Source organism: Chlamydotis macqueenii, chromosome 8 (genome assembly GCF_036417535.1).
Source record: "Chlamydotis macqueenii isolate bChlMac1 chromosome 8, bChlMac1.mat, whole genome shotgun sequence".
Taxonomy (NCBI): domain Eukaryota; kingdom Metazoa; phylum Chordata; class Aves; order Otidiformes; family Otididae; genus Chlamydotis; species Chlamydotis macqueenii.
The window spans coordinates 30240949-30254286 of record NC_141563.1 but is presented as its reverse complement, the minus strand read 5'-3'; the positions used below and the strand labels follow the sequence as shown (position 1 = coordinate 30254286).

General features: G+C 42.7%; 2 protein-coding genes across 3 annotated transcripts in view; both read left to right on the top strand.

Annotated features, from left to right (window-relative positions):
* The window catches only part of AGBL4 (AGBL carboxypeptidase 4), a 914318-nt gene that overhangs the window by 525766 nt on the left and 375214 nt on the right, over positions 1 to 13338 (top strand). The gene's annotated exons all lie outside the window — the stretch shown is intronic.
* Positions 10501 to 13338, top strand: part of BEND5 (BEN domain containing 5) — a 30403-nt gene continuing 27565 nt past the window's right edge. For both annotated transcript variants that reach the window (XM_086753221.1, XM_086753220.1), the window contains exon 1: positions 10501 to 10862. In XM_086753221.1, the coding sequence (XP_086609347.1) occupies positions 10646 to 10862 (217 nt within the window). In that variant the 5' untranslated portion in view covers positions 10501 to 10645. The remainder of the gene's footprint in view (positions 10863 to 13338) is intronic.

Sequence of the window (13338 nt, the reverse complement as noted above, 5' to 3'; positions counted from 1 at the left end):
GTCACTTTCCAAGTAAATAGGCCACTCAGCAATACTGATTACTGACAGTCTTCCCCTGATGTTCATTAAATAGAATCATAGAATGGTTAGGGTTGGAAAGGACCTTCAAAGGTCATCTAGTCCAACCCCCCTGCAAGGAGCAGGGGCATCCCCGACTAGATCAGGTTGCTCAGAGCCTCATCCAGCCTGGCCTTGAACATTTCCAGGCATGGGGCATCCACCACCTCTCTGGCCAACCTGGTCCAGTGTTCTACAGCTCGCATTGTAAAAAATTTTTTCCTAATATCCAATCTAAATCTACCTCCCTCTGTTTTAAAACCATTACCCCTCGTCCTCTCACAACACGCCCTACTGAACAGCCTCTCCCCATCTTTCTTGTATGCCCCCATTTGGTACTGGAAGACCGCTATCAGGTCTCCCCGGAGCCTCCTCTTCTCCAGGCTGAACAGCTCCAACTCTCTCAGCCTGTCCTCATAAGAGAGGTGCTCCAGCCCTCTGATCATCTTCGTGGCCCTCCTTTGGACTTTCTCCAACTGGTCCACATCCTTCTTATGTTGGGGGCTCCAGAACTGGACACAGTACTTCAGGTGGGGTCTCACCGGGGCAGAGTAGAGGGGCAGAATCACCTCCCTCGACCTGCTGGCCATGCTCCTCTTGATGCAGCCCAGGATGCGGTTGGCTTTTAGGGCTGCAAGGGTGCATTGCCGGCTCACGTTGAGCTTCTCGTCCACCAGCACTCCCAAGTCCTTCTCCTCAGGGCTGCTCTTGATCCATTCTCTGCCAAGCCTGTATTTGTGCCTGGGATTGCCACGACAAATAGTATCCCAAAGACATAGCTGCCATTTTAGAGGACTTTTTAAGAACAGAGGAAATTCTAATATTCTTCTTAGCCTTCATAAGCATGGAGTTTATATTGATCTTGCGACTTCAGTGAGGACCACAATGAAAAAAACCCCAAACATAAAACCATTGAAGCAGGGCATTCATACATGAGCATTTTTAAAAAACTTTCAATGGTCTTAAAATCTAAAGGTGTAAAAAACCAAAACCCCACACAAGCCAAAACATGTAGTGCACTGTGAGAGCAACAGGTATGCTTACTGAGAATATTTTGTCAGAGAAAACATAACTTTGGAGCTATCTCTGGCATTTAAGAGTAAGTCTAATTGTTACTTCCATTTCTTTCTTTCCACTTCAGCAATCCTTTTCTTTCTAGAATACAGACCCCCAAATAAATTATTAAGGAGTAACAAGTTTCCCACAAATCAGCTGATTTACAGTAACTACCCATGTATATGCTCTTACAATTGTTAAACATGAGTTAATTCAAAATAGTTTGCTCTCAGTGGAATAAATAAGTTACTCTGCAGCAGCTTGGTCATCTACAAGTAAGTGATCAGTAAGAAGTCAACCAGAGTATTAAGCCTGAGATTGGAGGGGACATGCATTCTTTTGCAGGGAAAAGAACCTGGGGAAAGTATGTATTTACAGATGAAGAAAAGGATTTTTACAACGGGAGACGCAGAGTAGGGAGTAGGGATCTGAACCCCTTCAGCCAGATGGGAGAACCAAAGCCAGGCACCTCGCTTGCCAGTCAAGGGCTCCAGTGAGTAGGGTATTGATAAAAGATGGGAGACATCACTGTGGTGTCCTCCTGGACACATCTTGCAGGCTGATTTTGAGAGAAATCTCTTTCAGTCTGTGTATTAAAAGGAGGTTTACATACACCTATCTTCAGGTGAGAATTTCATGCTGTTAAAGTAAGAAGATGAAGGTATTCTCTTTCAATCGTCGCTCCAGAGGAAGATGGGAGTTACAGTGCTCTGTGCTCCACAGTTTCTGCTGATGGAATTTTGGCAGCTTCCACACTGAGCACAGATGGTATTTGAGATCTTGTTCTGAGACAGCCCTGCAGGGTAAGCAATAACTCTGTGGTATTTCTTGGATTCTAAAGCTGCATATAGGTATCTGAGGTCCACTGGAGTCCTTTCTAGGTCCAACCTCTCTTTGAGTTCCTTTCACAACGTGAGGTGTGAGCAAGAATGGTTACTGTCCTTGTTCTTTTTGGGTAACAGATTTTTTTTTTTTTTTTAAGCAACTGTGATAGTGGTCAGGAGTGATTTCAGTGAGTTTTGGAGAGACCATAGAAACTTGGAATATTTGTGTCATGCACGGTGTGTAAAATTGGTGAAAAGCCTCTGTGGGCAGTAGCTGATCACAAAGGGATATGTAGAAGCCTCAGTATAATGAAAATGCTCTCTCCCCTTTTTGTTAAATTATAGTTGGTGTCTTTGTTAGTAATCACACTATAGGATTAAAGACTGCCTTGCCCTTGGAGACTGACTATGCCTTTCATTGTGGAGACAGTCCCTCCAGGTCACAGGCAAGGCAGATAATAGTGTCTACCGAAGAGTCCTTACTTGTTAAGAAATGTGTCAATTCATCACTTTTTATAGGTGAAAATTTATCTAAAATTTATCTAAACCATTATTAGCTTACTTCCCAACCAGTTATCTATTTAAAGTAGTATCTTGAGCTACTGCACTGTGCACTCTTTTAGCCCTTAAACAAAATTCAGACTTCCTTTCCTCTGTGGTCTTTCCTCTCTTGTGTTTCTGGATAAAAACTGTAGGTATGCTTTATATTTATGGTCACTAAATACTGTGATATATTCTCAGTAGTGCCACCTTTTCTTGTAATATAATCCCTGTTGTCTCCCCACCTATCTTATCTTTTCTATTTTATTACCTCTTATATGCACTGGTAAAGAAAAATTGAGCTAATTTGGGAAATATAGGCCATTTAGAAGAAATTCTGTGTGTATCATATTGGAGAATTTGAAAGATTATGGAAATACTTTTATCTCCCAGAGAGTCAAGCTATACACCAAGAATGAATGTAGAGATGGACAGAAGCCCTGTTTACTCTAGCTGTTCTGGAAAGACTGGTTTTGCAGTATTTTCTGTCCTCAGAAAAGTAAAACTAGTTACGATTAATTTAGCAAAGTCTGTATGCTGCATTGCCCCAGACAGTTTCTTATTTTCATTGACATTATTTTTTCATCAGTTTGGACGGTGTAGTATCTGCAGACAGTGTATGTTCAAAATATTGGATTGCTGTGTTTTTGCATACAAACATTATAAAGGAAAAGAAATACCAGACTGTGTGTACAAGCATCAAAATTTGATTATATGCAGGATCTAATCTTAATATCACACTATCACACCATCCTCCCTGAAAAGCGTTGCGAGAATATTCCAATTCATATTCTGAATGGTGTGCTTCTCCACAGTAATCTTGCAGAATTCTTATTCCAACCACGAGAATATCAGTATATTGAACTGAATAAAAATGTATACATTAAATTGCTTATTCAAATGTCCAGCTTTGATGTTTGTAGAGAGTTTAAGCAGGAGGCAATATAACCTGAGCTTTGTTTTATTGATACGAGAGGCTAATGTGAGTTACAAAACAGGAAACAATGAAAAGCTGTAAAATACTCTGGAAATGTGAAAAAATGCAGATTTTGGTTATTAGCTTTCACAGCTGTATTTGCATAGAAATATACTAAGGCTGGATGACATTTAACGCATGAACTTGATAGAGCATCCTTAAACATATTCATGTTAGAAGAGTACTTAAAGGGAACCTTGAACTCAAAAATTCCTGTCTTTGTTTAAAAAAACTCCAAAACTATAGTTTCCCTAGGGTATTCTAGTACAAGATATTTCTTTATGAAACAAGCTTTCTTTGTTATGAGGAATACTGTGACAGCCTATGAAGGGCCCTCCTTTCTGATCACACTTTAAAAAAGATCCTCATTCCCCTGAATGTTAAATATTATCACACAGTAGACGTTGCTCAGGCTTTTGTGGAAAATACTAGCAAAGCATGAAGCCCCTTGAGGTTACAAACACCCTCTGTGTTATCAGTTTCCTATGCAGTTTTCTATTTTGAGGGAACACCTTCCTTGTAAGTGGGGTAAAGATGAACAACAGTTTTCTTTGCTGTGTGAGATAAAAGGAGGTACTTTTCCTTGAAGAACTAGAAGGATTCCTGGTAGAGTCTGTCACGGTTATCCCATTGTACGAATTTTTGGGAGTTGGGTGACAGCAACTCCTTCTGGTTAACATTTGCTTATTGTGTTTTTTTTTTGTTTGTTTTGTTTTTTAATTCATCTACTAGCGCAGAGCAGGTCTTACTTCATTTGTAATTCATAAATGATAAAAGATATCTGTTTTTAGTAGGAGCGGACAGCTTCACAGAATATAGCACAGGTTTTTATATCAGTGAGCACTTGCACTTCCAGTTTCCAGCAGTTTCAGCATTCAGTTTGCCAACTGTGAAGAATTATGTTCTTTTCATTTAAATGTGATTATTAACAAGACACAGCTGAGGAAGGCACTTTTCTGAAATATTCCGAGGATTATTACTGCTCTGTTATCTCTCATTCACCTTTCACAACAGGATTTTACGTGCTCACATTACTTGATATTCTTCAGAAGAGCTGCTGGTCCATCTCTGATTGTGACTTTCATTAGAAGTAGAAAACTCTACCTTTTCTTCTGAAGTGGTGAGATGTGAGCGCTAACTCCTGGGAATATTTTCTAAAATCTCACTTTACACTGAAATATAGCCAGCCCCAAAAAGGATTAGAAAGAGTACGACAGGAGTATGAATTAAAAAGCACTGGGGCATGAAAATGTATTTCTTTAAGCAGTTTTGCCTCTGCCCTCACTTACGCAATCCCATTTCTGCTGCTGCTGATTGTCAAGAACCTTCCAAAACAGCAATAAACATCCCTAGAGCCTGTCCAGTCTTCTGCTAAAATCAGACTTCTGAAGGAAAGTGGGAGTATGTGGAAGTACCATTTTGGAAAAAAAAAATGCAGTCAGTAGTAGGAAACCTCCTTTTCTTCTGCGCATGTTCCATATTACTTGTGTGACCCTCTCAAGCAAAACACATCTATGCAGAAAAGGGCTGCAGGATCATTTTCCCTGACGGTATGAGAGACAAAGTTCTGTTCAAGACAGAACTGTGCTGTACAGTGTCCTGGTTCTGGCCAGGATAGAGTTAATATTTACCTGAGCTGGGTGGAGAACTGAAGCTGGTAGCCCCTATGGCTGGGATAGTTAACTAATTAGCTAACAGCTGGGGTTAATTTACCCAAATTAGCCAAAGGGCTATTCCATCCCATCTGACATCATGCTCAGTATATAAGTGAGGAGGGTGCTGAAGGGAGGCTCCCTGCTACTTGGAAGAGACTGGATGTGGAGATCTGTTGTGAGCTATTGTACTGTATTTGTGTTCCATCACTGTTTTGTTTTCTTCTGTCATTACTGTTAAATTTACTTTTTGTTCAATCTCAACCCGCGTGTTTGGTTTTTTTTCCTGGTTTTCTTTTGTTTGTCAAATCTCCTCCTATTCTCTCGGAGAGTGGGGGGAGTGAGAGAGAGAGACTGCGTAGTCTGGTCCCTGTTGGGGCTGAACTACGACATACAGATGTGAGAATAGAAAACCAAAATGGAAGTATTATGAAAAAGGGTCATTAAGACCATCTTACTCAGAAGCTCTGTCTAAAGCGTAACATAATCACGGGTAGTGTCTAGTAATGTTTTTTTACACTGAAGCCCAAAGGTTACAAAAAGATTTTAGTCCTTGCTGAATGAAAGTCACTTTGTCACCTAAGGTATAGAAGGAATTAAATTCTTGCAGTGGTGCAAAATCTATGTATGTAAAGCTGCTTTTCGAATGATATTAGTAAAATGTCTGTCAAAAGCCAGGGAAAAGTCTGGTTTAAAAAAAAAAGAAAGGGAAAAATCTCGCATCTAATATCCAGGTAGAGTGAAAAATATAGTCTGAAGCCATCAGAGGATGGTAGTAGCAATAAAGATCATTTGGGCTGCAACAGCAATATTTTCTTCAGAGCAGTTCTTGAAGATGGTGGCAGTGCTACCAAAAGGACATCGTTTGCAAGGTGAGTCCACGCACGAGTCAGCTCAAAGAAAATGTCTTTTCTACGTTCCTCTCAGGCAAGAGGTTTACAGCATGGAAGACGGCATACTGCCCGAGTACAGATGATGGTATTCAGCAAGATTTTGAATGGTGTACAGCAGGGTGGGAGCTGAAAGTCACGACAATTTGAGAGTCATTTGCAGCTCTCAGACAACCCAGCTTCTGGCTCCCACTGAGCAAGGGACTGGGTGAGAGTGGGGAGAATTACTGCCTCACACCAAGGCAAGATAGTGCTGACTGGCAGCGTCTCCTGATTCCTGTTGACTTTCTGTGGGCACATTTAACCTATAATTTGGAAAAGGAAAATAAAGTCTGGCACACATTCTTGAAAGGTTGCCAGTCCCAGATCTATCCATTGCATAGCCTGCCAGAATGGGAAAGATAAGTATCTTACAGACCAGTATCCACAGCAACAGACGCTGGAATTTTATCTTTTCAATACATATAAAAACCCAAAGAAAATAATTACTTTTTCATTTTCCAGTTTTATAATAGTAATAATGACCTTTAGGTCAGGAATTTTCAGCAGTTAATCACTATCTGGCTTTTTCGTTGGCTCTTGGTTTCTCCAGCCAGACATTAACAGTAAGGAAAGTGCCTTCTCCAGTGGTCACTCTGGCTTAATCATTACCTTTTCATGCTACAGAATATACCAGCTGGGAAATAAGTGTCTCCTGTGTGAAGGGATCCATAAAGTGTTCCTTAAGTTTCATTTCTTTGAAAGAATATTCGGTTAGAACATGAGAGTTTAATGTAAAAAAATGATTGAGTATGATCCTCACTCCCAAGAAAGGTCAGATCACTCTCAGGAACTGGGACTAAATAGCTTTGTAGTGATGTGCTTCCTCTTCTGAGGATGGTTTAAAGCCATAGATTTCAAAATATTAAATCTTAAGAATTTATCTATGTAATCTAGGTTCCCATACTATTTTCTTGGTATTGGAGTGCTTCGGAAATTATATGTGGACACAAATATTTTCTCATCCACCTTCTAGGATCATACAGGAACCAGACACCCCCCCCCCCCGCTTTTTTTTTATTTATTTGAATTTTATATGTAATCATTGTGACGCTGAAAGCAGAGTGTGGCAACGGTGTCTTGACAGTTAAAAATTATTTAAACATCTAAAGGGGAACAACTCTCTGCAATGCCTGCCCTGCTGTTTGCCTTAGCTAGCAGAGTCCTCCCTTCCAACCTCCCTCTCTGTCTCAAAACACCTAGAAGCTGTACACGACTCTGTTCAGAGGAAGATTCATTTACACCTGGAGATGACTTTATCTTGCACTTTCTCATAAGATAAAAAAAAATGAGATACCATGGAATGAAGGTATCTTCTAACCACTCTTTGATGATATTCTTAGTAAAAATTAACCAGATTGTGAGTAGATTTTATGTGTGTACATACATAAACCTTTGAACAGTCTTCAGTTCTTGTGCATTGTTATTTGAGTTATTCTTTAAGCTTTAGGGCTTTAAATGCTGTTGTTAAAATACAGTGTTACCTAAAAAAAATTGTGAATATATCTTTCCTGCAGGGTGTATTTGAGCTTGAGAACAATTGTGTAAATTAACAAGAAAACAGCAAAGTTTTATAAACCGCATTGAACGTGCAGGGATCCCTAGCAGTAGCCCAGTGTTCTGTTATTGCTGAGTCGTCAGGTAGTAGTGAAGCACCTCCACTCGAATGGTGAAAGAAAATGGGAATTTCTTCATCAGTAGATTTAAAATCAGTGTAGTGTCCCTTGAGGTTTGGTATTAAACATGGAAGTAATGTGACTGATGAGCCTAATTTTAATGTTTTGCTGTGAAAGAGATTTAGCACCTGCGTAACTACTATTGGTGCTATTAGCTTTTCATTTTGTATCTTTAAGTGAAAACACAGAGTGTACATCAAAACAGCAGGCATCAGCTTTTGCTTTAACACTTTTTTTTACTTTTCAAGAAAAATAACAGCAGAAAAATGTAGGTAGTATTCCAAGAAAGAGCCACTCAGTAGTCCCACAAGGGCTGGGACTGTGCTTTGAGTTTTCCTGACTCTTGGAGTGACACTTCTAGTTTTTAGGCTGAGGCTTCATTTGTATTTTGGAAATATGACAATCTACTTCTCAGCAGGGTTGTGTTGTTTCTCAAAGGCTGAACTTGCTAGAAGATTTAAATCTGGTGTGGATCCCTTAACAATGAGTTTTAAAATCTGCACCTTTAAAATAGCTCTACATCTTTAAACCTCAAGCTAACCTCAGTGTAAAAACAGCTGGCTTCCCATTAGTAGGGATGGGAAAGGTCCAAAAAAAAAAAAAAAAAAAGTGACAATACTTTTGTTTCATTCTGTGCTTAAATGGAATTTTTCCTCAGCTTCACCGCTAACCAGTGCAGATTATTTATAGATTTTAAAGCCAGAAATTAATGCTGTTCCTTGTAGGCAAAAGAGAAATGTATGGGATTGTTATTAATTCTCTAGCATTGTAATGCCTTCTGGCTCAATGTGTGTGCTAGGGACCAAGTGTAAACACGCATTTATCATCCTGACCCTTAATCTGTTCCCAAAAACGTCCTTCACTAGAGAACTGTGAAAGAGACTTTCTAAAGGATTTGAGACTTATTTTGCTGCTGATACAAAGATCTTTACAGCCTTTGCTGTAATTGAACCTTCAAACTTAAAATGTTGCAAATACCAGTTTAGAGTGTTCCTTTTCCACAAAAAAAAACCAAACAACCAAAAAACTCAAACAAACAAACAAGACACTTGTTGCCTTCACGTCAAGGTTTGTGTTTTTTTTTTTCTTTTATTGGTGCAAAATACCCAGAGCTCCTTGGTGCCTGAAGAGATCTTTCCCCTTTTAAGTCCACCTAATTTTTGAGTCCTCAGCTTCTCTTCATTTCCCTTGTTATTTCCAGTTTTTCCATTTTTCTGTGTTCCTTTCCCTGGACAGCAGTCTTAGATGTTGCCAACAGAATTCAGCTGCAGAGGAAATACAATCCTGGTAAGAGTCAGTCTACCGAATCCCTCACTAGCTACTGAACTTAGTGGGACAAAGTTGTCCTTCACATAATTTTAACAGTGTCCATGGAGGAATTCCAGCTGTCAGTCTGCCCTGTTGCCTTTCTGCAGATTCCTCTACCTCCACTGTAACATGAGGTAGAGGAGATGGGAGCGCTACAGCAGCTGTTATTGTTTGATCAGCAACGCAATCTTTGCTGGAATTTCATTTCCCTTGCAGCGTAGCTACTAGAATACATTTGTCATCCATACTTTGTAGCAGACTTATATTTGCCTGTAATTACATACCAGTCTGGCAATACTTTATTGTTAACATAAAGTACTGCCATTTAAATCCCCAATCTTCAACTGAAGTATTTGCAAAACTCTGTAATTGCTAAAATAATAAAGCTGCCATTATTGTATGGGAAGTTTACAGCTTGTTACTGAAATATTTACATCGGCTTAACTATACCTGTATCCATTCCTTGTTTTCATGCGTTGCTTAAGAGACTGACAGACTTCTGCTGGGCAGAGTTTACAGTGAACCGTAAGCAGTGTTGCCACATTATTCCTTTTTTCATACAGGAAGCTCAAAACATCCATACTCAATATGTACGCGTCTCCAAAAGCTTGGGAATTTCTGCTAAAAATGGCATGGTCTCTAACCCTTGTTCTTACACACCTGCACAGAATTTCTCAACTCTCTGTGTTGTTTTGGGGGAGGGCAGGGAAGCTTTGAGTTCTTCCAGGGGTTGGTACCATTGAGTACAGGTGGTTCTGCATTGCCCTGAAGACCTTCAAGTGAAAACAGTCAGATTCTGTTGGTGCTTGGCAGGTAAGCAGGTTCTGTGTTGCGTTGTTTGGCCACGAAGGATCTGGTCTCCTCTCCTCTCATGGCCACAGCTTCTCACGGGTCTGTTCTCTCTGCACTCATGAGCACTGCCCGAGCTTGGGAGCGGACCTCCCTGTGTGTCACCTCCACAGAACCAGGAGATGACCTCTTTCTCTAGGACAGGTGTAAGGAGTTTTAACTTTGAAAAAGAGCTTTCCAAGGCTTTTACTGGGGCCCACCAGCTGTAACTCCCTCTGCCAGAATCCCGCTTAGGCCCAGCGACGCCATGGCCGAAGCCGAGGGGCAGGAGCGGCCCCTCCGCCACAGGTACTCGGCGACCAGGGGCCGACAGCCCGCCCGGCCGTACCCTCGAAAGCCCCTCGGACGGAGGCGCCTGCCCGCCCCAACACCCTCCGTGGCGGAGGTGCGAGGCCGCTCCCGCCCAGCCGGGACAGGCCCCGGCCTGCCAAGAAGCGAGCCCGCACCCCGGGACACGCCCGGGGCCGCCGGAAGGGGTGTTCACGCACGGGCCTCGGCGGGGGGGAGCCGGGCGGGGGCCGGTCCTCCCGCGCCCCGCCGCTTACCGGCTCCCGGCCCCCACCCGCCCCTCGCCTCGCCGAGCAGCCAGCCAGCCAGCCAGCCCGCCCGACTCGCGTCGCTCCGCGTTGGATTGCTCGTGCCTGCCCGGAGCTGGCGGTTGTGCCCGGCTGGCGGCGCGGCCAGGCGAGCTCAGCCGAGCGCAGAGGCGGATTTTGAGGAACAATAACAGAGCGGGGAGCGCGGGACCGGCGCGGCCGCCCCGCCCGCCCGCCGCACCATGTACGCCTTTGTGCGGTTCCTGGAGGACAACGTCTGCTACGCGCTGCCCGTCTCCTGCGTCCAGGACTTCAGCCCCACGTCCCAGCTCGACTTCGACAACCAGAAGGTCTACACGGTGTACCGCAACCCCGAGGAGGCGGAGGAGGACGACGAGAGCCCCGCCGAGTGGGGCGACCGCCTGCTGCTCCACAAGGCCCAGATCCTGGCGCTGGCAGGTGAGGGCGGGCTGGGCCGGGCCGGCGGGGGAAGGAGGTGGAGGGGGGGGGTGGGCCAGGGGAAGCCCCAAATGCCGCCCCCTCCCCGCTGAGGTGGGGGAGGGAAGGAGAGAAGGGGGGTGGGAGGGGGCAGCATCGCGCCGACACATGCTCAGGGCCCGGGCGGCACATGGGGGGCGGGGGGACGGGGATCCCGGGGGTTGGGGTGGGGGGCAGCCCCGGTAAGGGGAGTGGGTGGGTTTGGGGCTGTCCCGGCCGGGCAGCGCCGCGTTCCCTTCGTGAACTCTCTGGTGTGGTGTTGCTCCCGAGCGGTTTCCAAAATAACCGTGAGGCCCTGGGAGTACCCCTCCTTACACCGCGGCGGGGGTGAAATCAGAAACTTAAAAAAAAAAAAAAAGTTAAGGTTTTCATAGACAGTGTATTTATAGTGCATGGAGTCATTTATACACCTTTGCAGTTTGGCAGCATGTTGCCAAATTAGAAGGGTACTGTTTTATGTCCACTTTATTAGTTTAAGTGACTTCAGAAATTGGAAGGCGATAGTGGAACCAGACCTTTAGATACTGTGCTTGTTAAGCCAGATTTTGCTGCATTTGGTTTGTTTCATGTTTAACTTACAGATGCCTCTCTAGCTAAGATGACCAAGTAAAGTCTGTGTTAAGAAATAAACCCATATTTTGGTCATTTAAATGAGTTCAGCCCTTGAGAGATAGTACTTTTGCTATATGTCCCCCCAGATCACAACTCTTTGGCAGCGTGCTGCCTTGAAGACTTTCTGTCGTTTCCTTGCAGCCACAGTTGGAGTGGACATAAAGGGAAGTTTGATGTTGTTTGTAGCAAATTACTGGCTAATGTGGACTTGCCTTATAGGCTGTTGAAAGATGGTGACAGCCATTTGAAATGTCAGTCTGAGTAGCAAAGAGGAGGTTCGATTCTGATCCTGACTTTTCCACCTGGGGAGACGTACTGGTGATGTCTGTTTCCCCAAATATGGTATGGGCTTAACAAACTCTGCTGTCTAGTATTGAGTTCTGAGAAAGCGACGTTGAGTTCTGATCTCTAAACAGAGCGACTTGGTGTTAAAGTCATATCAAACTAGTATTTTTAAATTTTATTTAAATTGTTTTAAAATATCGGTTCCTAAACCAGTTTGGCCTGATGGTGGTCCACTTTGGTCCCTGACTCGGACAGTGACTTTTACCATTATCCTGTTCCCAGTAGTGGCCATAAGCAGATACCTGGAAAGAACAAGAAACAGGCAAACATGGAAAAAAACATACATGCTTTACATGCTTTCCCATTCTGAGTATTTGCACCTCCAGAAGTTCAGGAGAACTAATATAATAGCAGAAGAATCCACTCCTCTGGTAGACTAAGTTTTTGTTGTCCTGTGCCAGCCTGTGTTTTTTCTGTCCTGTCTGTAGCAGAGGAGAATTGAAGTATTTCTTGCAAGTTACCCATCACATCCGTGGAAGACAGAGGTGTCACCACTTGGTGTTTGCTTGGCCTCTTCTCAAAGGCAACCTGGTTGGACTTCACCTTCCTCTTTCTCACTGGGGAACTGCAGCAGCAGTGCCTTTTCTGTTCCTCACGTTCCTCTCAACATAACTGACATATTTCAGAGAAATACTTAGTAACAGCCATTTTGCTCATGCGTTGAGCCTCAGTTTTCCTCCAGAAAGTGCACCTACTTTCTCAATTCCCTTGTTCCACGCAAAGTCTGTATGTACCTAAGTGTCATAGTTCAGTCACTAAGAGAAGTGTTCTTCTGTACAGTTTCCCGTTGTTTCATCTCTCTTGAACCAGAACAAACCAGTATATGCTGTTTCCTCCAGAGAACAAGACTTCTTGCCTGTGTTAGTGATTTGCACTAATTGTTCCCTAGAGATTTTAATTTCTACAAGAAATTCTCCTGCTGAGCCAGGAACACAAAGAAACATACAGCTATCTTTATTACATCTGTCACATCTCAATATATCTGACTAGATCTGTAATTTGCACACTTGGAAAACTTCTCACCTGAACACCAAATGAATCCTTTCTTCTGTTCTTCTTTTCACTCTGCACCGTGTAAAATACCATAATTGAATTAATCCTTTGTGTACAACATATGTTTACTAACTTTTAAAGTTGTTACTTTCTCGTCAGACTTTTAATATTGGTGTTTGGATTTATTATGGTTAAAATCTTGGCAGAACAGCTGATGCTATGTGAAGACATCTTGACACAATTTTCAGTTTATAGTGACTGACTCCTATTTTTGCGAATTATGACAACTTTTAATGGCAAACATTACAAGTCTGATATTATGTAAACTGGTTTTTTAGTTGAAAAAAATAATTTTACAAGTCTGCAGTAATATTTTACATAGTAATACAGAATTTTTCATTCTAAAGGATTCCAGTCTACCTTAGTAGTAATGTAAATAATGTGTATAAAGTTGCTTTTATATGTAAACTACGCATAGTAAGTTGAA